General features: G+C 39.4%; 1 protein-coding gene across 1 annotated transcript; it reads left to right on the forward strand.

Moving 5' to 3' along the window:
• Positions 1 to 1,813: 1,813 nt before the first annotated feature.
• Positions 1,814 to 25,592, forward strand: TERF1 (telomeric repeat binding factor 1). Its single transcript, XM_074577274.1, has 10 exons — positions 1,814 to 2,077; positions 5,782 to 5,877; positions 8,080 to 8,210; positions 8,875 to 8,961; positions 10,327 to 10,476; positions 13,910 to 14,016; positions 15,105 to 15,170; positions 15,255 to 15,298; positions 16,367 to 16,431; positions 24,839 to 25,592. Exons 1-10 carry the CDS (start codon positions 1,891 to 1,893, stop codon positions 24,995 to 24,997), a joined length of 1,092 nt encoding a protein of 363 aa, XP_074433375.1. The 5' UTR covers positions 1,814 to 1,890; the 3' UTR covers positions 24,998 to 25,592.
• Positions 25,593 to 25,912: the final 320 nt, after the last annotated feature.

Raw genomic sequence — 25,912 nt, forward strand, 5'->3', positions numbered from 1 at the left:
TTAATAAAGATGTCCAAATAGATGACCTTTTTTATCTCAAATTATGTATTCTCTTCTCTGTTTGACCTCAATTTATTTTATGCCACAGCAAGACTGCTGCAGGTGCATTTAATGTGACCACAGGAGTCAAAGGCAGAAAAGGCCTACCAATTCACTCACTTTGCTCTTTGATATCATACTTTTCATCCCAGGAGTAAAGTTAAGCTCACATTAAAGCTTTTCACCTTTTCACCTCAACCTGGGGGTATTGGTTGTCAGCCAGCTGAAGATGAGCCAGCAGTGTACCCAGGTGGCCAAGAAGGCCAATAGCATCCTGGCCAGTATCAGGAACAGTGTGGTCAGCAGGACTAAGGAAGTGATTGTCCCCCTGTACTCAGCACTGGTGAGGCCACACCTTGAGTACTGTGTTCAGTTTTGGGTTCCTCACTACAAGAAAGACATTGAGAGGCTGGAGCAGGTCCAGAGAAGGGCAATAAAGCTGGTGAGGGGTCTGGGGCACAAGTCTTATGAGGAGCATCTGAGGGAACTGGGGTTGTTCAGCCTGGAGAAAAGGAGGCTGAGGGGAGACCTTATCGCGCTCTACAGCTACCTGAGAGGAGGCTGCAAAGAGGTGGGGGTCGGTCTCTTCTCCCAAGTAACAAGTGATATGGCAAAAGGAAATTGCCTCAAGTTGCGCCAGGGGAGGTTTAGATTAGATATTAGGAAGAATTTCTTCACTGAAAAGGTTGTCAATCACTGTAACAGGCTGCCCAGGGAAGTGGCTGAGTCACCAATCCTAAAGGTATTTAAAAGACATGCAAATGTAGTGCTGAGGGACATCATTTAGTGGTGGACTTGGCAGTGCTAGGTTAACAGTCTTAAAAGTCTTTTCCAACCTATATGATTCTAAGGTTCTATGATTCATCGTATCTACTAAAAGACTATTTTGCCCTCCATCAAGCGTCAGACAAGAAAACTGTTCTGCCCTTCAGCATTTGCCTTAAATTCATCTCATCATAGACTACCTGCTTTCTCCTTAGGTTTAACATTTGAAAACGTACAAAGGATTGCCTTCTCAGACAGATGCATTCCACACTCCAACTAATTCAATCCCTCTTCACATTTCATCCCGGGCTTCATTGCCAAGTTGAAGCTTCCACTTGCCAGCTTCCATACTCTGCAACACTGAAATCTTCTCCCTCCTTACTCCAGCAGCCTTCTCTCTCCAGAATCCATGTGAAAACAGGCTTCTTGTGGGAAAGCCCTTCGCCTTACACATGCACAAACACCTAGGTGTTTGCCTTTTAAGTCTCACAGAAACCAGGGGGAGCTCTCACGGCCACCTGCTCCCCGCAGGACATTCCTTCAACTTTTCAGCCTCTGACACCAAACACATTTGTATTCATATTGCTACACCAAACCTTCTCAGGACACAGCAACAGCAGGGGAAAACTGTCAAATCACCAGTGGCCACCCGGGCCGTGGCCCAGGCCTTCCAGAACCTTCCTGCCACAGGGCAGGAGGGCGCTGTGAGCCGCTGACACCGCCTAGGTCTCGCCACGCCGGTTATTTGGCTCCGCAGTGAAGGGTTGCCCCGCACAGGGGCTCCCAGGGACCGATGACCCAACGCCGGACATGCCCCGACGTGAGGGCTGCTGCCCCGCGGCCCATAAGCGCCAACGCCCGCGCCGCGCGGCCGACTACGCCACCGCCGCACGCAGCCGCGCCTCCTCAGAGGCCTGAGGTGAGGCGCGGCGCGGCCCCGCCCACCGGCGGAGGTGACGGCGGCCGACGCCGGTAGGAGGCGGCCGCGCTGAATGGCTGCTGCCAGGGAAGGGGTGGGGCTGGGGAGGGCGCGAGCCCGGCCGTTGGTGGAGGGCGGCCGCCAGCCGTTAGGCGCGCGGGTTGAAGATGGCCGGGGAGGTCGGGAGCTTTCCGGGAGAGGCGGATGGGGGCGGCCGCGTCTCTTCGCCCCCGCTGGCTGAAGTGGAAGCCGTGGCCGCGGACTGGATGCTGGAGTTCGCCTGCTGCTGCCTGTGCTGGCACTTCGGGGAGGGGGGCGCGGCGGAGTTCCGGCGGTGGAGGGACGTGGCGCACGGTGAGGGGCGGGGGCCGGCGGCTTCTGAGGGGGCCGGCACTTGCGGCTCTCGGACAGCTCTGAAGGCAGCCTGTCCCCGCAAAGCGTGAGGGGCAGCTTTCTTTAGTACACTTAAGAGCGTGCTAAAGCGCTAACGGTGCTTCTGCACGCACTTCTTGTTCCGTGTAAACTTTTATACATGTGTGTAGCTTTCTAATGGTCGTCGTCACAGGCGTTGAGACGGTTTTCAGCTCTTTTGAGGACTTCAGAAGATTCCTAGAATACAGGGTAGCCTGTTGAGGCCATTTAATGGTATTAGCAACATCTGCACATGGTGATAATAAAACGGTGCAGGCTGCATTTTTGTTTTCTTGTTTAATCTACTGGTGTTTGAGTTTAGTGCGCAATGGCAGCTCTGCTGAAGTAGGATAGTCACAGTTTTGGGGAGTTTTCATGTTTTGGCTGAATGAGACCAGGGAGGGAAGCAAACTGAACTGTTCCAAGAAAACTGGTTACTGAGGGATTAGGGAACTATAGATTCTTAGGTCACTGGTTTGTTTCTGGCTCGAAGGACCAAGACCCTGATGAAATACCATGCAAACGACCTATGTTGTGGAATTTGAGAGCATCTCCCTCCTCTGAAGGGGAGAGAAGTAAAAGAGAGCATCTGTCATTCGTTTTGGTGGCTAGCCTGGCCCAAACCACGACAGGGGTGAGGACTTTTAGGTGATTATTTGAAAACAAGCATTGGTGGTAATCTTGATTCTATAAAGCTTGAATGTATAACATGATTGCCTGTACACCATCAACAGTTACTGAAGCTGAGGCCTCAGATGCTGAGAGTTCAAAGGTACTGAAAAGTTGGAAGAGGATTTAGTGAAGAGATGCAAGCATGTTAAAAACCAGAATAGAATTGCTTAAATAAACAGAGTTCCTTGAGTTTATATTCAGGGTTATGGTAGAAGACTAGAAGTATTTCAAGGAACTGTAGTCTGGCAGACAAAGGTGGAATAAAGTCTGCTGACTGGAAAAACATGTATTTAAAATGAGAAATACTTAAGAGTGAGGGTAGTTAACAAATGGAAGAAAATGTCTAGGTCTCAGATAAATTTGATGCATTTATGATGATTTTTTTTGTTGGAAATAATTTTCTTGAAGATACCAGGTTAGAGCTTTCAGGGATTTTGTGTGTGTTCTTGACTGAAGTAAATGCAATAGTATGCCTTGTTTAAACTTTTGCAAAGAACGGAATACACTAGCATGCAGAATGATTAGTAACGTGATTGATAGGAGAAATTGTAAGAGGTAAGAAATCTGAAGATGAAGTACACTGAATGGGGGGGCTGCTAGATTAAATTATTTACGGTGCTTCTTTGTGTTTTGGCCTTGTGATTATGGCTCAGTGGGAGAATTGTACTGAAGCTTCACGAAGACGTAAGTGGGAAGCAGACACGCTGTCAACATAGAAGCAGGTTCGAATATTCCTGAGAAGAACACGAAGAGTTTTGAGGACTGTATTAGTAAAAACAGTTAATTAAATGGTACGGAATGCAGGGTCACATGGAATTTCACATGGAACTGGGAACTAATAGCAAATTTGGAATTTGTTCCTGCTCTGTTCAGCAACAGAGGAAAGAGTTGGGCATATTCGTGCTATAAAGTTACAAAGTCAGAAGCGTAAAAGTCAATGGGAAAAGCTAAGCACAGTCATAGAATTGCATTAGAAAAGTGGGTGTATTATTTTTTTTTCATAGAAATATAGAACTATTACTCTTGCATATGTCAAAGTGAGACTTTACTGAAATAACGATTGGCTGTCAACAAGAAGGTCAGTTTAACTGAAGCAAGTGCAGAAAGGTAGGAAGGATAAGGGAACAAGACAAGTTATTTTATAAGAAGATAAGTAATATTTCTGTATAACTCAGTACACTGCCTAGTAGAAATAGCTAGGATACTTGGGATTAAGCACTGAAAGACAGCATGGCAAGGTTACATGTCTTGCCTACCTTATCTTGCCTTGATGGGATATTATGGTCTATATACCCAAACTAGCTTGTATAGGTATCTACATGGCAAAGAACTAGATTTGTAGAATTTCTAATGAAAGGCTAAGACAAGATACATTTGAGTGGCTATAGGGAGGAAGGCAATTTATGATTGAAGGCACTATTAATAAACAAATTAATAGAGAAACTGCCTTGGAGATGAGGAGGGAGAACAGCCTAGAAAAGATCACTAAGGCTAAGTCTCTTTCTGTTTGTCTGCGTTACTTGTGAGTAATTGCTGCTAAGGACTTGGTGTCCACACAGTAAAGGCTTCAGGGTTTCTTTTTCTTTGGACTAGCTCTAAAGGAATTCAATGTGTGTACTCAAGACTAGTCCATTGTACAAACCAAGCACAGGAAGTTTGCTTTAAAAATAAATCTCTGCTCTGAATTAAAGCACTGTTGTAGGTGCGCCTTGAAAGAATAGAGAAAGCTGAAAAATCTCAAGCAACTTGTCAAGGTGACCCCTTTTTTGAATTGTTCAGCTACAGTGTTCTTTCTGCCTAATCTCAAAATTTCCAAGCTCTGGCTCCATCTTCAGGGCATGATGATGGTGCTTATCTCCATCATTGAAATCCGTTGCCTACTATGGAAGATGCATGAATTTGCAATTACAATGAGTGGCACTTTACTGCTGTTCTAAGCAATGTTCTTTTTCTACTTCCTAATTTCACTATACAAATTAAAAGCTCTTGTATAACCTGTCCTCACTGAAGGAGTTAAAACGTGTTCTTACAAGTCCAAATTACAATATCCTGCTTGATGTTAACATTCAGGACTATTTAATTACTTTGTAATTTCATCTTATCCATCCATAGGAGACAGATCATATGCTAATAAGCCAACAGACTCAGTACTTCCAAGTAGATCAATGCGTTACGTGCTGTAGTTGTGTCCTTGCAAAACTTGGGGGTCCCATGCTCTAGAATCCTGGCTTTTGCTAGGGTGATACCAAAATGTGTACATGAACACTTCCTGAACTAGGGTGTTAAGTCTGCAGCTTAGATAAGTCACTTGACACATTCTTCACTTTTCACTTTGAATGTTTCCGTATTATGCTGTGAAGATGAATTACTATATCCAGCACATTAATACATGAAGTTCACAGTAACCAGCATGTTGGAAATAAACTTATGATAGCTCCCATTCTAAAATATATAATAATCCTTGTGACCTTCCAACCTTGCGAGGAGGATTTCCCTTGCAGATTTATGTTTCTGACTAAGCTTTCCTTGTAGCATTTAACAGCTTTTCATCTGTCAGTTGCTATGGCAACACGTCTTACCAGTCTGCATGTGGCTCATGTTTTGTGGGCATTCCACAGAAATGTTCTCTGGAGCAAACAGTTGTCTTTCGTAGTAAGCTACTGAGCAAAACAAAACTTCATTTATTTGTGTAAGATACTGTGGTCTTCTAATTTGATGAATATAAGCATGTGATGCTTCTTCCCACTTCTAGGTTACTGTTGTGAACTGCAAGAGGGAGAGGTTTTTCTAGTCAAATTCTTAAAGATTATTTAAGTTATTTTAACATAGAATACTACTAACTAAATGTGCTTCATCAATTTCCTAATGAATTAGAAATTTTTATTTAAGTCTGGTAACACAGTATCTAGTATATTTCTAGCCACACTGTGGCAGTACTGGAGCAAGACTGACTTAACTTTTCTCTTCTTTTCCAGCTCTTATTAATGGCCTCTCCAAAATACCTACACATCAGAAAAAAACAGTGTATCTCTGTCAGCTTTTGATAAGAATTGAAAAAGGAAAAAACCTCGGTAAATGCTCTGATTCTTTTTTTTTTTCCCCACTTGTTGTTTAAATAAATTTGCATGGACTTGCACAGAGGTATATTAGGTAGACTTTCACATAGCCTTTACTGTACATGTATATAAAAAATAAAAATTACTGAACGCTACATTTTGGACTGTCTATATTTCACAAGTTACTGAGCTGTATGCAGGACCAGTGTTATTCTGTGCTGAGTGATTTAGCTGCTTTGAGTTTGAATGACTATATGCTTCTTAAATTACAGGTATTTTCTTGCCAGAGCCGCATCAGCAGAAGAAACATACTGGAAAAGATTGACTGGCTCTCAGTGAGCAATATTTGCAAGTTTAAAGCACAGAATGTGTGTTTCTTTATGCACATGTAACTCTAGAGGTTAAAGTAGGACAGAACAGTAGGAATAAGAATATGGATGAAAAGGATGACTGTCCTTATTTCTTACAGAAAGCTGTAAGACTTTCAGCTGGCAACAGGTCCTTAGGCCTCTTATTCACTACCATGTCTGCTATTTGGCTGCATTCACAACTTACTGGTTTAGCCAAGCTAATTTTTCTTCCATTTTCAAGTTTCTGGACGACTTATTTGCTGCACGTTTTCACTGCTTGATAAAACTCATTGGAATTTAAGGACTTCAAAAAGCAGTCTTGCCAGCATAAGCATGGAAGAAAAAAGCATATTCTAGCCTAGCAGTTCAACAAAGGCTTGTTTTTATAAAATGAAATTTCTTATGTTGCTTATCAGGTAATAACACTCTTCTTGTTTTCGTTCAACTTGAGAATCAAATTCTAATATTTAAAATAGTTCTTCATATGCAAATTCTGAGACTTTTCTAATAATGCTTTAAAACTATATTATTGTATGTAACACCTGGTAAGATGACTTCAACATGTGTTTATCTATCAGCGTAGAGAATGACCTGTGTGGTGAGGAAGATTGCATGTGCTGAGTAGGTATCGCATCAGATGTAGTTGCACAGTATACATGGAAAGCTAATATATTACATGGTAGCTTTTGTAATTCTTTTCCAATTATTAAAATATTTAAGCTGTACTGAGCCTTAAAACAGAGTAGGCTGTTTCAGATGCCAGCTCTTTGAGTTAAACACTTTGGTTTTCGTATTAAAATAAACTTAATATGAAGCGTCATATTAATTGATTTAAACAGTAATTATAGAAACACAGAAGGGCTAATTTTTTTTTAATGTGAATATATACATATAATACTATTTAAAATTTTTGTGTTTGTCTTTTACTGTAGTGAATATCAAATTTTTTTTTCAGTGTTTCTTAATTGTTTACCTTCTGTCTGAAAAATACTTACTGTATGGAATAAGAAGATATTGAGAGCGATTCTGCTATGATGTCATATAAAATGAAGGAATAAGTGAGGTGGCAGCTCAATGAACATCCTGAGCTAAGCAGGCAGTGCCACGAGGGAAAAAAGGAGTCATGTGCACCTGCCTGCACCTACTGCATTTGTTATGTTGGGACACTCACTTGTGCAGATGTGCAATGACCAGACTAGGAAACTGTTTCTAGAGTGTTGAGGAGGTGGTTATTTGTCTGGGATAGATTTCTGCCAGAACTGATCACAGATCCTGCTTGCTGTGAGTCTGCACAAACCTTGGTGCTGGCACAGTGATATAATGATACGGGAGGCTGCTTCTGCTTTTTCAGTGAAACTCCTCTTTTAATCTGTTTGAATTTCCCTCTCAGTTTAACCCCTTCAAATATACCAAAAAGTTAAGACATAGAAATATAGAGATAGACTCAGGAAAGAAACACTTAGGATAGTGGTTATATTACAAAATTAACAGCGTTAATACCAAATGCTTTGATATCTGATGCCAAGCTTAATGTAAGAGTATTATTAATGCCAGCCCAATGATGCTAAACAGCACTATTGCAAGTGGCATTTTATATGTCTGCTAATTATTGTTCCCTTAATATCCCTTAAAAATGCAACAGTAATGCTATTAGGTAGAGTAGGAAGAACCAGTCTCTCTGAAAAGAAGGCAGTTACGTCAGGTCTCTTAAACACAAGTGACGAGAGAGACTAAAAATTATTTGAGGAAAAATGAATTGAAATTATGTATAGTTCATATTACTGTATTGTGTATAAATAATGTAATATATTTTGCTTTATTCATTTTTTTAATACCCTTTTTTCTTTTTTTCTTTTCCCCCCCTAAGAATGCTGTTTTGAAAATGATGAAAGAATTTCACCTTTGGAATCTGCTCTTTCCTTCTGGACTTTACTTGAAAGGGAAGAAATTAAACTGGAAAAGCTTCATGAAGATATTCGTCGCTTGATTCAAATTCAGGTCTGCGTGACTTATTCAGAATGCTTCAGGATGCTACCTATTAATTCTGCTAAAACAGTGTTCCTTTTACAAAAGGCTGGGCCTATTAGCAGGCTGAACTGAATTTTTTAAGTTTGTTGTATTTTCAAGTACAGAGTAAATAGATCTGTACAGGGGATCTTTTCCTATCTAGATTGGTTCTTGTTTGCCCCAGTTCAAAATTGTTTCAAAAGCGGCCAATCTGAAAAAAATGAGATATCAATTGAGAGATCAATTTCAAAATACTACTATCTTGAGCTTTAAAGTATATTATGAATATCTTTTTTTTGCTTAAAATAATTCCTTGTATTAGAAAACTTTTTATTTCAAAGAGAAACATGTAAAAGCATATCAATAGCTACTGGGACTGTGAAAGTCTTTCAGAGAAAGATGAAAGCAATACTTAGTAGGTAAATATGGGACATTTTCATCAGTTAGGGTCCTTTTACATGTCTGATGGAGGTGTTTTAGCCCTTTATACATGAGGCTTAATATTACTTCAGAACTAGCTGTTACAACTAGAAAATTGTTGGTAATCCTTACATATATAATCCTTTGGATTTTGGAAGAGTGTGACTTCTCTTGTTTATTTCTAAATCTCATGTGAAATGTATTTCAGCATATCTTGTAATTATATTTGTTGTAGATTATAGCGGTCCATATGGAAAATGGATATTTCAAGGAGGCTGCTGAAGTTCTTGAAAGGCTATTTACAGACTCGGAAACAGATAAGGTAGTAGCTTGCTTAACTTGCGTTAAGCTCTCCTCTTTTCAGAGGAGAAGAGGGTGATGGGTTTCCAAAGCTAGCAAGCGCTACCTGCATAGCTTTGTCCTAATTGGTGCCTATGCAGTTACTTACACACCTGTGGCACTTGTAGATAAAAAGGAAACTTGTAGCTATGGGATCGATAGAAATAACGGGTGATTTGAGGGAGTGAAATTCTTCTAGCAGCGGTTGTTCTTTACTGTGGGCAGCATCAGTGGGACTTCCCCACTTCATATGAGGAGTGAGGTGTCACTACAGATTCTGGGAATTTGATACTGCTGTTTTCTCAGAGTAAAGACAGTATAAACATGCTGGTAGAGACTACTAATTCGCTAATAATCAGTCTGCTCTCTTTCTGAAACATTGCAGTGCACTCTATTTGTCATCTCTGATTAGTGTTCTACATATGGAAGCATCACAGGGAAGGAAAGCTCATTAGCATCTGTAGTACAGAGTGGATATTATTATGCCTCTATCTGGAAAAGATAACATATGTGGGTCTGGCCACCTCCTGCTTTGATGTTGACTACATCATTCAGAAAGGTGCCAGTTCAAGCGCATATCTCTTTAAAATAATAGAAAGCGCACACACCTGAATTTGCCAGGATGGAGAAAAGAGCAAAAGAAGGACTGCAAGGAAAAAGAAAAAAATGCAAAAATGCTGCCTCTATCTTCCTCTGGTATATTAGGACACATGTTCTATGTAAATAGCGGCATGTGTATAACTTATTCTTCAGATACACTCTTCCTTCAGAGGACTCAGATGTTTGGAAAGTGTAGGCTGCGGTAATAGTATTCAAATTCATAAATAAGAGCACATCTTGTACACAGAAGTTAATTCTTGGCTATATTGGCTCTGTAAGATTCAGAGTGGCTGATAGACAAAATGTGAAGTTGGAATTATCAGTATTGATGTGTCCGTAATGCTACTGTACCAAATAGTCCTTTTCCTGAACACTGTAAATTCAATTCAACCCTTTCAATTCAGTCTTTTTGAGGCAGCAAATGAGAAAAGAGAACCCAATAATGAGTGGCCCTTTCTGGGTGTTTGTGCTCCATTGACAACCTTGCTTTCAGCATTGTTCATAAAGGGAATGAAAATGAGGATCTCTAGAAGGTACATTTAACCATTTACTGAGCACATAAAGTAAACTCCTGGTATTATGCCTAGTTAACTTTAGAACCCTTTCAAAGTGTAGCATTAAGCTGTATAGGCATATTCAGAAAACTGTATAATCATCATGTTTAGCTTTGTGTATGTCCTTTTTAGCATAAATGCCAAGTTTACTGCAGGTTATATTTTTGTGTTGTATAAAGCTGTGCTTTTCTTAGCCTTTAAGGGTGAAGCTGGCAACTGTAATTAAAAGCAAGGATCCATATGTTCCCCTTCTCCAAACCTTCAGTTACAATCTTTTGATACGTAAAATCAAGTCTTACGTTGAACTTTTCATGAAAGAAAATGAAACTAACTTCTTAATACAGGTATGTCAAAACTATTTACAAAACTTATTTCAAAAGAGATACCTGGTAAGATTAAATAGATTTATACTTTCAAGAGAGTTGTTTAGACAATATTCAGTTATTGTATTAGATGAAAAGGAAGCTTTATCTTCCTTTGGATTATTTTATTAATTAAAAAAAGGTTGAGTATATGTTTAGGAGAAAGTAAGAATTAAGACTCCTCTAAAATATCTTTTGTCAATGTCTTTTCCACAACTGTTTTGATTGGAAAAATAATTAGGAAAAAGGCATAATTAGAACGAGGTCCATCATTAGTGTATGTTTAAGAGAAGCAGTTCTGATCTGAGACTCCTTAAAAGATAATGTAACTATATATTCAATGTTTATTTAGTTTAAGTCTATATGACTTCTCATACTAAAAGATCAAGACCTGTTAATTTGGCTATAAGCTCTAGGAATGTCAGGGGAGTTAGGACATAGAAAACCATTATTGCTGTTTTCCTGCAAATAAAAAAGCTCCTTACAAACCACCTTGCTCAAAAGTGATTTAAAATTGGCAAGAACAACATTCCTCCTGCAGTTCATCTTCAGGAGGATTGTAAAGAATTTCTCCTATGTTTACTTCCTATCAAAGAATATTGAACTACTCAATTACAAAAGCACAAAAATCTAAAGGTAATAAGAAGCAAATTATAAATAAACAAACCTGAAGTTCCTCTGGGGCTTTCATTTTCTTACCAGAATGAGAGACTAGAGAACTTTCAAAGTATAATACAAGGAATACCTTTTAATGGTTTCACTCGACTGTCAGTTTTCAAGTTTATTTTTCAAGGCTGTTTCTCTGAATCTCTAAGAAGAGATGGAGGTTTCAGAGAAGGCCCAGAACTCCATATTGGCGTACCTAGGCCCTCTCTGCAGCCACCCCTAACTGCCTGCACTTCTGTCCTACTGTCTGCACTAATGTTGCAAATCTTACTTCTGAAATCTTTACTCTGCACTGAGTTACACTGGGACATGGAGAAAACAACTTTGTGAAGAGTTCCCACTTCTGCTGTGCAATACATGTCACTGTTTCCCAGCAGTGTACCCTGCATTCTCAATAAAAAAAGCCTAGCTTTAACTGTTAATCTCTCTTCTCTTCTGGTAAAGTATAATCATACAATAGTTTGGGTTGGAAGGGATCTGTAAAGGTTATCTAGTCGAACCCCCCTGCAGTGAACATCTTCAACTAGATCAAGTTGCTCAGAGCCACATCCAACCTGGCCTTGAACACTTCCAGGGATGGGGCAGCTACTGCCTCTCTGGGCAACCTGTGCCAGTGTCTCACCACCCTCACAGCAGAGAATTTCTTCCTCGTATCTAATCTAAATCTACCCTCTTTCAGTTTAAAACCATTATTCCCCCATCCTATCACAATACTCCCTCCTAAAGAGTCCATCCCCATCTTCCTGTAGGCTCTCTTTAGGTACTGGAAGGCTTCTATAAGGTCTCCCCAGAGCCTTCTCCAGGCTGAACAACCCCAAATCTCTCAGCCTGTCTTCATAGCATAGGTGCTCCAGCCCTCTGATCATCTTCATGGCCCTCCTCTGGACTCGCTCCAACAGGTCCATGTCCTTCTTATGCTGGGGGCTCCAGAGCTGGATGCAGTGCTCCAGGTGGGGTCTCACAAGAGCGGAGTAGAGGGGCAGAATCACCTCTACCTGTTAGCCATGCTGCTTTTGATGCAGCCCACGGTATGGTTGGCCTTCTGGGTTGCAAGCACACATTGCTGTTTCATGTCTAGCTTTTCATCCACTATAAGGTGGTCTGCATTGCTAGACTGTTTTGTAGGCTGCTTTTTCTAGGTTATTGTCAAGCTTGGAATCTAAAAGATTGCAGCTCCTACCGTTGATGAAGTTCTTGCGCTTCAAGAAACTCTTATGTTAGCTGCCCTAAGAACAGTCTGCAGATAATGCATTACAAGGAAAAAGGACCCATACAAAGAATGTATTGATCTGAATATGTCGTAATTTTTCTTTATAACTTTCATTTCTCTTTTTAAAATAATTATTTTTAGGGACAAGTACAATTTGAAAACTACTGATAACTTCTAAAATAAAATACAGCGGATTTAAACTTTTTAAAACTAAATCCTTTCTACCCATTTATCTGTATGGAAACATGTCCTCACTTTCACATGTGTTTTGCTACTATCAACCACTGTAAAAGAGACGGTATTTGGAAAATTTACAGCTGAAAGATGTGGTAGTTTGGGTAGCTATGAAAATTTTGACATAGAAATGTTTTCTTCTGTGATTGGAAGTATTCTGTCACCAGAATACCTTCCAATATTTTCCCAGATGAATGAGTGAAGTAGAGACTGGTTTTGTGTTTTCTGACTCTTATAAATGTTGAAAGATTCTGCAAACTACTGTGAAGGACAGTTAAGATTTCAAGAAGACTGAAAATTGGATGACAAAAAATTAACAGGAGGCAAAAGAAAGCCCTGAAAGAGGAAAAGGAATTAACATTGGGCCTGTAGTGAATCTTGGCAACTTTTGAATCATTTTGATATTTGAGTGATGCAAAGCAGATCACCTTTAGGGATATATAGACAGTGTTGGATGAAAGATGGATGGCTCTGCTTAGTAACAATGGTGCGCAACCAGGATTTATTTTTTTTTAGGGTTTGGGCAGTAAATATACCTTAAGATGCTATAGAACAAAGTTGATAGCATGGTGGCAAGAATGACCTCATATGGACTAAGTGATTATTATTTTTTTTTAAGGTGTTACTTATTATAGCAAGTAAGTGGGAGGAACCTAGGGAAAAGTACAAATCTTGCAATCCTCTGGACATTCTATAAAGAGTAATGAACTATTCCTTCTTCCTCTTGGGAATAGAGGAGAAATAATCTTAGCTTGTGGCTAAAAGTTTAGGCAGGATGTTACAAAATTCTTTTGCTAATGCAGGAAAAGTTACTTTACAAGCCTGAAGTCTGATTAGACATGTGTCTTCTGAAACTGTTATAGGCATGCTTGATCCTGCTATGTGCTAGAGAACTAGATGAACTTGTGAGGCCTCTCAGTTTTCAGTTTCTAATCTAGTTATAAAAAACAGACTTTGGAGTACTTTGATAGTATTTGCAATCTTAGTTAATCTCTGCAATGTATTTCACGCATCTATACGTTCACTTATTATGCAAGTATTCACTGTATTTCTGTATGGCCATATAAATATCACTTGCAGCTATGACTAAAATTTCTCTGCATTATTAGCTGATAAACATCTTGATGGATTTCAACTAAACACGCTACAGTTGTTTTGAAACTACTTATTTTAATGGTAATACCTCTAAAGGGTCTGTGAAATGAGGACTGTTAGTCCTAATAGACAGTACGCATACTAATCTTAGTGTAAAGTACTATCTTGGTGCTGGCTTTAATTTTAAAGTATCAATTCCATTTCCCACAGGCAGCCACAAAACAAGTAGAGTCTAAAGGACTGGGAGCAACAGCACTGCAAAACAAAACTGTGAATGTCACTGAAAACCACAAATGGAATTTGAAAACAAAACAAAGGTTTGTATTAAGCATTATACTGCTGAGGGACATGCTTGGACAGTAACTTGAAACTTGTAGAACTAAGAGTAGGTAGGAGGACAGATGTTAAATTCCAAACTGCTGTCCAATGGAAAGTAAACTACAAGCACATTCTCTATTTTTAAGTTTTGGGTTTTCTATGGTTGTTAATTTTGGCATTTACATCAAACAGCTTGGCATTAAGTTTAAGTACTTGTTGAAGATGCACATTTTTCAGTTTAAACAGCTGTCAGTCTTAGATAACAATAAAAACATAGAAATACTTCAAATTTATTTTTTTTTTCCTTTATGCTTGATTGAGCTTCTTTTAGTCCTGCCCTCCTAATTTCAGGCTATAGGTTGTCTGGAGAAGAAAGAGGATAAGGAAAGGAAGACTCTGCAAGAAATCTGCAAGATTTTCTTACTTAGTGATACTCATGTGATGGGAAATAGGTTGTTTCATGATTCTGGTAGTGTGAACCCTCAAAACAATTATACGCTTTTCTAAGAAGTGCTGGGGGAACTTGACGCTCAGTTCCTTCCCCCCTCCTTTGACTTTATTTTGAAAAATACTAATATTCTAGCTTTATCACCAATTGTTTTTCATGAAGAATAAATTGTAGTCTTTAGTTGGTATATAGCTTGTATTTCTGCAGTTTTATACTTGGAATACTTGGCATCACCTAGTTAAGGAATTAACTGATGCAGATCGAGTATACAGGAATGCATGTCATAAGCCTGTTTTTGTTGGAAGGATAGCTCCTGACACAATTACATTTGAGAGGTATGATAAAAGACTTGATCAAAAAACCTATGGAAACAATCATAGATTTTGAAGAAGGTATGAAGAAATAGATGTGCAAAACTTTTCACGTCTTCGACTTAAATATGTAATTTCTTGTATATTTCTCTTCCAGCTATAGGGAGGCAAGGTTAAAAGGGGTAATGGACTGAAGCAGTTAATGTTTGTATGCCACTTTCTGTAGAGAAATCTTGGGTTTTTCTTCATTTAAATAATGTTGAATCACATAAATGGCAAGTTACTGTGTAGGAAATCTTTTTTTGGCTTTTTCTTTTTTTTTTTAAAGATTAATGAAAGAGCAACAGAGTATTACAGATCAGTTGCCTGGAGACATCGAAAACCCCACAGTAAGGTAAAATATTTTTGTTGTTGTTCTTGGTCATAGACATTTCATGAAATTCTGTGTATTTTTACTTCAGTTCTGTGTTTCTTGCAGGCCTCGTTCAAGACGGAAACGCAGAGTGAGCAGTGTTCTTCAGAGTGAGTATTAGCTTATTTTTACACTTTCAAAACAGTAATGTCAAACACTTTCATCCTCCTCCCACGATAAATGTGTTGGTGGTTGATAACTGCTATCCAGCACGACTGGATTAATATAAAAATGACTGTTGTGAAAAAATCTCTCCCAGTTGTCACGTGTGGTTTCTGCACAAATACAGATTTTGTGGCTGCCACATTTAGGAAGCTATGAAATGGCTTAAGGTTCTCTGGCAACTCATTTTGCAAAATCATTCACTATTTTCTGGGTCGCTTGGGTTTTTGTTTGTTTTACTGGGATTTATGATACTCTGTGAAAAAGAAAGCTGCCAGAGGAGTACTGAAACTTGTCTCTTTCTGACTTCTGATCTAGATAACTTTGAGAGGAAGGAACTAGAGAGGCTGACTGATTGGAAAAACAAATTGTAGTGTAACATGCACGAAGTTAGGATGTTCTTGCATCTTCCTGGTATTAATTCTTAAAAACTGATGACATGGATTATATAATATTTGTAAGTAAGTTCTGAAAACCATTAGCACCCTCTTAACACAAAGAGATGACATTACAGCTTCTGCATGTGGCCATGTTGTACTTGGAAGGACAAAATCTTAAAATGCCGTGGTTGCTTGCAATAGTTAGAACCTGACACGTGTTCCGTGGAAATGACGGAACTATCATAGCTCTGATTGCTGGTTAGTTTCCATTCTCTCTGCGTAAAATTAGAGCAGTATGTGTAGTAAAAATGTTTTTACTAAAATGAAATAACCGTGTTTCATTATTATGTACTAATTTTTACCTAACTGTTTAAAATATAATTCTTCTGTGAGCTCTATTCCATAGAAGATATAGTGACTCTTTTGAACAAACTATTTTTTGAGTCCTCGGACTAAGGTGAGAGTCACGTGCGTAAATATACAAAAGTATATTTATATACAAACAGACACTGAAATTTTCCCACTCTGTCAAAGCATATCAAAATAGTATACGTTCTTATGTAAGTGATAGAATGCAAAACTGCTGCCTTAATGTTGACTTCTCATTGGTCTGGATGTATATTAACTGTCTTCTAGGTCTGAACAGCTTGCAAAATGTGGAAAAACGTGGAGATGCTTTGGCTTGTGGCCGAAGAAGACAGGTTTGTACCTATTCTCTATTCTAAATGGAGATAAAATTAATCTGCACTGCATAGAATTTTTTTCCCCAACTTCTTTTGACTCTGTCTCCAAAATGCCTGGTTTTAAGATACTCCACATTACTCAAGCTGTGCTACAGTTCCTGAAGCTGGGTTTTAAGTTCTAATTCCTGTTTTCTAAGAAGAAAAGGACCCTTTTTGTGCAGTCTCAAATATTGTTGCTAGTGCTTATGAGCCTTTAATTTATTGAAATAAGCTGTTACTAAAGCTGAGTCTGAGTCTTTTTAAAACATGTAGGGGAAAAAAAATTCTTTCCAGTGTTTGCATTAAAGAATTCAGAATGTCACTTGCCTATAAGAGGTTTTGGGCAAACACCAAAGACTTTTTGTTTTCCTACTTAGAAAGTTAAAGATTGTGCTGGTTTTGGCTGGGATAGACTTAATCTTCTTCACAGTAGCTAGTATGGGGCTATGTTTTGGATTTGTGCTGACAACAGTATAGAAAACGCAGGGATGTTTTAGTTATTGCTGAGCAGTGCTTTCACAGAGTCGAGGCCTTATTGGCTCCTCACACCACCCCACCAGTGAGCAGGCTGGGGGTGCACAAGAAGTTGGGAGGGGACACAGCTGGGACGGCTGACCCCAACTGATCAAAGGGATATTCCATACCATATGACATCATGCTTTGTATATAAAGCTGGGTGAAAAAAAAGAAAGTGTGGGGGGGGTGGGGACGACATTCAGAGTTACGGCGTTTGTCTTCCCAAATAACTGTTATGCATGATGGAGCCCTGCTTTCCTGGAGATGGCTGAACACCTGCCTGCCCATGGGAAGCAGTGAATGAATCCCTTGTTCTGCTTTGCTTGTGCACACAGCTTTTGCTCTGCCTATTAAACTGTCTTTATCTCAAACCACGAGTTTTCTCACTTGTACTCTTCTGATTCTTTCCCCCATCCTGCCGTGAGGGAAGTGAGCAAGGGGCGGTGTCATGCATAGTTGCCAGCTGGGCTTAAACCATGACAAGGTTTAGCAATTTTGTAATTCAATACTTTGTTCATAAATATATGAAAACATATATTTACTCGGGAAACTATTCTAGTTTATTTATAAACAAATAGGATCTCTTTATATTGCTGCATTTCAAATAGTCATTTGCATTCTCTTCATGGCTAAACCTACTTCATTGAATTACTTCAAAATAATTCTACTATGTTCACTAACGCTAGACTTCCCTATTGGTGGGAAGTACAGAAGTATATGCCTTAATAGAAGGCAATTTGAAGTTGATTTGATGTTGGAGTGAACTGTTACAAACTGATTTTTGCACATAGCCAGTTTTCTTCAGATATCATGACAAACTGTTAAACACTTATGAATGAAATTAATATTAAATAAAGGTATTCCCATTGTTGAATTCCTCTTGAGAATATCTTGGGAAGCAATATGGAATCTTTCTGTTTACATAACAGTGCAAGTTATCAACATACATCCATTTTGGTGTGAGCTGTTTCAGTTTTCTGGTGTTCATTTTGAATTTCATTTTTTATATAACAGGGAAGGGCAAACTTGCTTATGTCTGTTTCAGACTGTCCTTGAGGAGAGTTGTACTTATTCCTAGTTATTTAAGCATTTTTACTGAAGTTGAAGTACTGGTTAAATCTTTAGTCACATGCTGTCCTGACACTGGTTGAGGTCCTAGTGAGAGCTCATCTGTCCTTGGAGGTTAAGCCCCCTGCTACATATAAACAGTTTTTCACTTTCTCATAAATCTCAGGATTAGTTAAATCACTGAAAGCCTCCTTAAAACCTGCAAATACAACCAGTGCCCTAAAAAAAAATATCAGCACTTAATGGATTTGCTTGTTGTCTTCAAAAACACAATAAATTACTTTATTCCAACTTAGATAGCATGCACACTTCCATCAATCTTCTTTTCAACCTCAAGATTTAAACTAATTGGACCACAGCTGACACACAGCTAATCACAGCTTTATATTCACCTATTTTTACGTTGAGGTAATCTGTTATGGAGTCAGCTACAAGCACTGTATCCAGGCCTAGGACTTGTGCGCACATCTTGCTAGAAAATAAAAAAAAATGTCTGTTACTATAGTTCAACCTTAATTGAAATGTGAAGACTAAATTTATAGAAAACTACATCTGATAGTAGCAAAGGACTCATTGAAAACTTTATAAAAACTCGAAAGAAATTAAGATTCATGGCTATGTTTCTTTAAACACTTAGAAAAGTAGGCATTTGCTGTCTGTGTGATATTTATGCTGTACTCACTGCCAGTGAGACCTCTCACAAATATTGTATAAAAAGTAATGATATTGGCCTTTTAAACAATAAATCTGCTCCTCTGCTTAATAATCTGGGATATAAAATTGTCTGCATGCATGAAAGAATGCAGTGAATGTCAGAGCTGTTGACTTCTAGAACTTCCTTTTCCATGTAGTCCCTCTTTCAATGTTGGCATTGTTTGCGCTTGTTTTGTAAATGGCATTTCATTGCAATGGTTCAGTGCCCATTTTCAGCCTTTCATTGCTGTGTTTTCAGTTAGCTGCATACAACAATCTGCAGTGCTATTGAAAGGAAGGGTACTTTATTTTCTCATTCCTAAATTAGGGCATGTAAGTGTCACAGAATTTAGGGAACTGTTTGTGCTCAACCTCGTCCAGTATGTGTATGGCAAGTCCTGTGAGTTGTCTAAAATCTGACTGACGGTTTGCTTAAATTAAAGAATGTGTCTGAAAATTTGGGTTTTCAGAATTTAGTCAGACTTGTATGAAAAAAAAAAAAGTCCATATACTTAAACTAGAGGAAAAAAAATCAGAGCAGAGTCCCAGAACACACAATCAAAGGAAGACAGGTTACTAGAGCAGAACTGACTCTACAGAATAAGAAGATATTTAGATACGTGAGGGTATGTCTACACAGTCTGTCTGGCAAACTCAAGCTTGCTCTGCCAGCATTCTGAGCAAGCCAAATGTCACGTTGCTCTGTACGAGGCGCTGTGATTGTGTTAGCTCAAGCATAGTGCTGCATTATGTCCAGTCTCTCAACCAGCCTTGGTAGCTTGTAGCAGTGCGATGCTAGAGTCTACCTATCTGCCATCCCAGAGGGAACAGGCAGTTTGTTGGGGGACGGGGGACACAAGTTACTGTATACGGTTCCTCGGTGAAAAGGAATTGAGTCAGACTCTGGTTTACCTGTAATGCAGGCTCCTCGTTTATATGTTCAACTGAAGACATTTATTTTTTTAAAAAGCTCAATATAAGCAATTTAAAAGCAAAACAAGCAAAAGCCAACCCTTTTAACAGCAAATGTAATTAATCATTACAACAAGTAACATGGGTTGTGATTGTCTCTCTTGCTGGAGGTATTTGGATTGTCTGGTTCTGTAGGTCAAGCATAACTGTGTTACTTGAATAAAGATTTTATTTAGGAAAGTTTTCTGGTATGCTCTGAAATGAGATGAACTAGATGGTTCCAATGGAATTGCTGACCTCTTAACTATAGTAAAAAAAAAAAAAAAAAAAAAAACAACACACAACCACTATTCACTGCTAATGTTGCAAAAGATCTGTGGAACAGGAAGTATTGGAAAAAGGAAGTATTTTTGATAAAGAGTAGGCTATTTTAGAGAAGTTTTAGGTTTCTAACTGTTTAGAAACACAACTGAACTACTACCACTCTTAGTTCTTTCACTACTTAGTGAAGTTTATCAGTGATCGTCGTTTCCTGAAGAGGCGCTGATAGTTGCATTAAGCTGGAATAAGTCCAGCTTCCACACGTGAAGCTTGATCTTTGTGTACCTCAGCTTTCATATTGTGTTGATGCCAAATTTTTGCTTGTTGCAGAATAACCAGAATACAATTTTGATCAAGCTGAATGTTACCCAAGTTCCTCCTCCTCTGGAAACAGCCCCCCTGCCTTTCACCTCTGAGCGTTGCTGCCACTTTTAGCAGCTTAAATTCCAGGGAAGGGGGGAACCATGCAGAATGACACTCAGAATTGCCACCTGGTAATAGGTGGTGCCTGAATTGTTGTTGCTTTTCAGGGCGGAATATTTTAAGGATCCCTGGAAGGGTTCCAGGTCATTAGGAGAGAAGAAAGTTTAAAAAAAAAAAAAAAACCAAAAAAAACTCCATGGATGAGAGATTTATCTGACCATCTTGGATGCATGGACCTCTTGTGCCACTGACAGTCATACTGGCTGTTTCTGGATTGTCCTGCACAGCCACCCTTGTGCACAAGCAGCATCGTATGCGTTTGTCTAATGACAGCAGCCATGAAACTTACATTTCCACTGGGCACACTATTTGCAGAGTTAAGTGATGTTTGTTCCCCTGTAATTCACAGATTTCCTCTGTGCTACTCAGTTATACTAGCTGGCATTATCAAGTTTAAATTTCTATAAGTTGAGGCTATTCCTTTGCAACTGCATTTCCCTTTCTAGCCAAATCTTCACCATTTTGAAAGTTCCAGTTGTAAAGGTCAGCCATAACACGAGGGTCCTGGGCTGGGGCTGGTGAAGGAGGTGGCCATTTCTAACATCCCGTAACAGTTTTGTAGCCAGCAGGATCTGGTTGAGTTGTGAGTATTCCTGACATTAAATGTATATAATCCTTACGTGATGGGGACCAATCCTTTGCTAGTGCATCTACAATGATAAATTTATAACCAAACCTGTAGAGCCTTATGGGGGCTCCCAAAGGTGACCTGCACCAATAAACCCTCAGGTTAATTGGAAAAACTGGATTGGGAAAAAAAAATGTTAATAGAACATTGGAAGAGCAATAGGAGGTGTAAATAGCTGAAGCTGAAGGCTTAGAATTTGTGGGTTAGTGGATAAAAACAGAGGTTTACCAAAGTATATACAAGACCTCCTCCTGTAAGTAGCAGATTACTTCCCACTACCAAATGGATAAATGGTGTTGGCGATAAAGCAGGAGGGAACCTGAGAGAATCAGGCTATGGCTGACCTTTACAATTTGTAAAAGGATGTACTGTCTAGAGCCTCCTTGTCTGATGAATTTCATTTGCTGCTGTTATATACCATATGCTGCTTATCTGACACAGTTGTGGTGAAAAATGGCTTGTAAAAGTTATAGGAATGTGTGCAGATGCCCAAGTGTGGACCCAGCCCCTCTGCCTGCCCGGTGCCCCTGCCTGCATCCCAGCCCTCGCACCTGCTTCACGGGTCCTTTACTTGCTGGCTGGTGCAGCTGGGTGTGCTAAACACAAGCACTCACACGTTCATCCCATGGGCACTCTATGTTCTGGTCGTACTCCAGTGTACACTTGCAAGAAGTCTCCTTTTCAGGCAAAAGGTGGAAATTTCACTCATTCAAGGAAAAGAAGGAAAGGCAGAGGGGGCCTGTGCTGCCTGTGTGTCAGCTCGCAGTCACTGCTGCCATGCTGACCCTCCAGCCTGACAATAACTGCACACTCAAAGGAAAAATTACAAGACACAGAAGGGCTATTCCTGGTCTGATAGTTGGAACTGTTAACACTATGTCCTGAGGAAGCTCGTACTGGAGCTGGAGATAGGGAAGGGGAGGGGATAATGGGCAGTCCCCCTCACCCTTGCAGCCGAGTTAACGCCAGTCCCTGCAGGGGTGGCTGCATGTGGCTTCAGCCCTGTCCGGAACGCAGCTTGTTCATTCCATGGTCATACCATGGTAATACCTGAAATCAAGCCAGACTTTCCTGAGCAACCTCTCCTAAATTTTACCAGATACCAGAAGTACTTTTGCCAAACTTACCTTGACCAGACCAGAATTACAAATCCTTTTCCCTCTTAGCCAGCAGTGGGGCGCTGGACTGACCTGTATTAAAAGCTGGGATTCAGCAGCCTATGGGAACCTACAGATGACCCTCAACTGAAGCCCTAGCAGGGATTTCAAAATGTCCTGTACCTTTCCAAGCAGCACCAGGGAGTAGCCCGCAGTCATAGAATCATAGAATCATAGGGTTGGAAGGGACCTCTGGAGATCATCTAGTCCAACCCCCCTGCCAGAGCAGGGTCACCTAGAGCAGGTTGCACAGGAACGCCTCCAGGCGGGTTTTGAATGTCTCCAGAGACGGAGACTCCACCACCTCTCTGGGCAGCCTGTTCCAGTGCTCTCCAGCAAAGCAGGACATGTGAATCCCATTCACAGCACCAGATGCTGTCGTAGGAATAACCTGAACTGCAATTTAGATGAGGTCAGAGCAGAAGCAGTTTTCTTGCTGTGGCTCCAGGAGAGGACAGGGAGCAGCACTGACAGTGTCTGCTGATGTGAACTCTGCCTGGCTGGGGCAGCTACAGAGTTCCTGTAACTTTTACAAGCCATTTATCACCAAAACCATGTCAGATAAGCAGCATATGGTACATAACAACAGTGAATGAAATTCATCAGACAAGGAGGCTCTAGACAGTACATCCTTTTACAAATAGTTCACTGCTATGTCAATTAAATCGTTCTGACAAGCAAGACCATTAGGTGCAAATGCTTCTTAACTACTGAGGCCTGCCAAGGCCTATGAGACAGTAACTATTTTGCTTTCACACACTGAACACAAGTAAGTAATTGCAATGCCTTTCATCACTTGCCTATGTACATTTCATAGTGTTCTTAGGAACAAAAGTGCTGACTTTTTTGCTATTTCAGAGCCACTCCGGAATAAGTAAAGCACAGGCAATGGTTAAATGCAGAAATAACAGCTTATTGGTTGCATTTTCAGCAGTCATTTGCTCATGACATGCACGTCAACATGTGCAGATTTTGTAAAAGTCCAGTAACTAATGTTTTTTAATATGGAATCTGCTGGTGCTCACAGAAACGCCAGCATGAGGCCAGTGAAAACTGACCATTTGTCTCCTCTCATAACTTAGTGTGGTCCATGAGACCATCAGGAGCAGCAGGACATCTCCAGTGCGAGAAGCAGAAGTGAACACAGATAAATTAAATGGAACAGCTACACAATACAATTCTTTGTACATCTTAATCTCATTAACATTTTTAAGTTTACATTTTTTCTGTAAGTTAAGTAATTTTAGATTCTGGGGAATAAATTTAGAAAGAACATGCTATCAAACTGCAGTTTAAAATAGAAAATGATACTTACTTTTTAGAAACAGCTTTCCTACACGGTTGTTTCAACTGGAGATCCTGTCCTGTATTTGCTTACATGATATGCAATTCAGTTCGCCTAAGGAGGTACGCTGATCATACATCACTATGATTAGTTGTGTATTAAGCAAGCAAAGATTTTAAGACATTTGCGGAGGACCAGGTTCTAGGAGAATACGTTGTTTTATAATAATTTCATATTAAAGTTGCCAATTGCTATTCCAGAGTGAAAACATGACTATGTAATACACATATATTAAAAATGCAGCGATTAAAAATAGACATGATAGGATATATAGGATCTGCAAACTTTTCTTATATATATATGCATGTTTAAAGCTACAATAAAAGAAAGTTAATATTCAGTTCTCCTCATACTTTACTGTAAAGGTAAGCTTTTCAAAATCAAGTATTTGATTTAGGTAAGCTTTTAAAAATCAAGTGTTTGATTTTTTAAAAATTCAGTTTTCTTTCACTGTGTGCAGTTTTAAAATTTTTTGAATTGAGATGTTTTTATCAAGAGGCAACTAAGGAATAACTGGTACACTGGAGAACTTCATTGGAAGGGATTGCTTACAGATGTATAACTGCAAGTAATTTTGTCTCCTTTTATGAGAGAAATGTCATCCCCTAAAGATTAAAAAGCTTGTAGGTCATGACAGTGAGACTTAAGTAGTGGACTCAAGAGACGGCCAAAAACAAATGCATAGCTGTTACCTCAGCATATGGCTGATCTTACTTTCAAATGCAATATGTACATTTTGCTTCTATCAGCATTTTAAACATTGGGATTTGTTTTTTCTAAGTACACTGAAATTCCGTTGTTGGTGGTAAATGGGGTCTTTATTCTAAGGCCCTAGATTAAAGTCACAAAATGCTTTCTCTTTTGTGATGCATGCTAGGATCAATCAAGGTTTGTCTTCACTCAATCAGCTAATAAAGTACAATTTTGTAAAGCATGTTGACTGAAACAAAACTTTGCTCAATGTCTTTTTTTCTTTTCTTTTCTTTTCCTCCTGGTGAACGTTGAACCACGTGATTCTTGTTTCAGGAGATGTCTGCTACTGTGTTGTAACACTTGACTTGGTAACCTTCGTTGTTGTACTTAGTGTCAAGTTATGGTGCTCAAAAGAAATCAGAATGACCCTACTGACCCTCCGACATCTGTGCTCTGTAATAACTGGAGCGCTATACAAAATCTTGCTTTTATATTTGCTATAAGCTTAGTTCTTACATGAATACCTTTGTCTGTTCATATAGCTGATCTTTTTCTCTGTTCTTCCCCTAGCGATGGACTTACAAAGAAGACTTGGCACTGAAATCTGGAGTAAGGGAGTTTGGAGTGGGTAACTGGGCTAAAATTTTGGTCCATGGTGACTTCAACAACCGAACTAGTGTCATGTTAAAAGACCGGTGGAGAACACTGTGCAGGATCAACCAAGGCTAATTTGGACTACAGGAATCAACTCTTCTTGACATTTCCCTACATAAGGACCTACTCTGTCTTTTCAGGAAAATAAATTATTTTAGTCTCAAAGTGTCCAGCCATGTTGCTGTCCTAAAACATGAAGCAGAATAGTAATAGGTATAAAACATTCATGTAAGCTCACTTGCTTGGGTAGTGATGACTTAAATGTAAAGCCTGGCCTTTTATCTACTTGCAATAGATGGCCTAATTTCTGAAATGTGAAAATACTTGCAGTGATTTAAGAAGGGTCAGTTATGTGTATAGGGGTATTAAATCACTGGCTACGTGTTTAGCTTGACAGAGGCTAATAGAGAGTCAAGCATTCTGTATTTTTAAAGGGTTGTATCTCTAGTCAGATTGAGTATTTTATCATTTTACTTCCTGCCATATAAACCATTCTAATTTGATTTGCTTCACTTCAAATTTTGGTCAGACTTGTCATCTCTGTCAGTAAGTTATACCAAAAAATATGTATTGGTATTGCTGATTTTATAAACTGATTCCTTTTTTTGCAGTTAAAAGAGATATATTCTTGAAGGCTGAACTGTTCAGGAAATACTAAAATAATCCCTCGGCTTTCTGTTTTGGAGGTCTGCTTCCATTAAGATAAAGTGGTGAAGTACAGTTACAAAGGTTTGTTTCACACTCTTATTGTGGACAGGACCTCAGCTAGATCATCTTCCTCGTTCTTGCCACCAGACACTACGGTTTCTTATTGCAGCTGCTAGAAAGAGCGGCAGGCGGTGGTCTGGGTTCCACAGAGATGCTGCATGTCTTAACAGTAAATTTTCTCAACCTTAAGGCATAATTTCTTTTCAGCAAACATTGTGAATTTCAGGATCTTGATAAAATACAGGCTTTGTCCATCAGCAAAGAATGCTAGAGCTGCCATAA

Source organism: Larus michahellis, chromosome 2 (genome assembly GCF_964199755.1).
Source record: "Larus michahellis chromosome 2, bLarMic1.1, whole genome shotgun sequence".
NCBI lineage: Eukaryota > Metazoa > Chordata > Aves > Charadriiformes > Laridae > Larus > Larus michahellis.

Coding starts and splice junctions, on each gene's coding strand:
- TERF1 (XM_074577274.1), top strand. CDS start 1,891: ATGGCCGGGGAGGTCGGGAGCTTTCCGGGAGAGGCGGATGGGGGCGGC. Junction 5,878..8,079: donor TGAAAAAGGAAAAAACCTCG/GTAAATGCTCTG, acceptor TCCCCCCCTAAG/AATGCTGTTTTGAAAATGAT. Junction 15,299..16,366: donor AGTGAGCAGTGTTCTTCAGA/GTGAGTATTAGC, acceptor ACTGTCTTCTAG/GTCTGAACAGCTTGCAAAAT.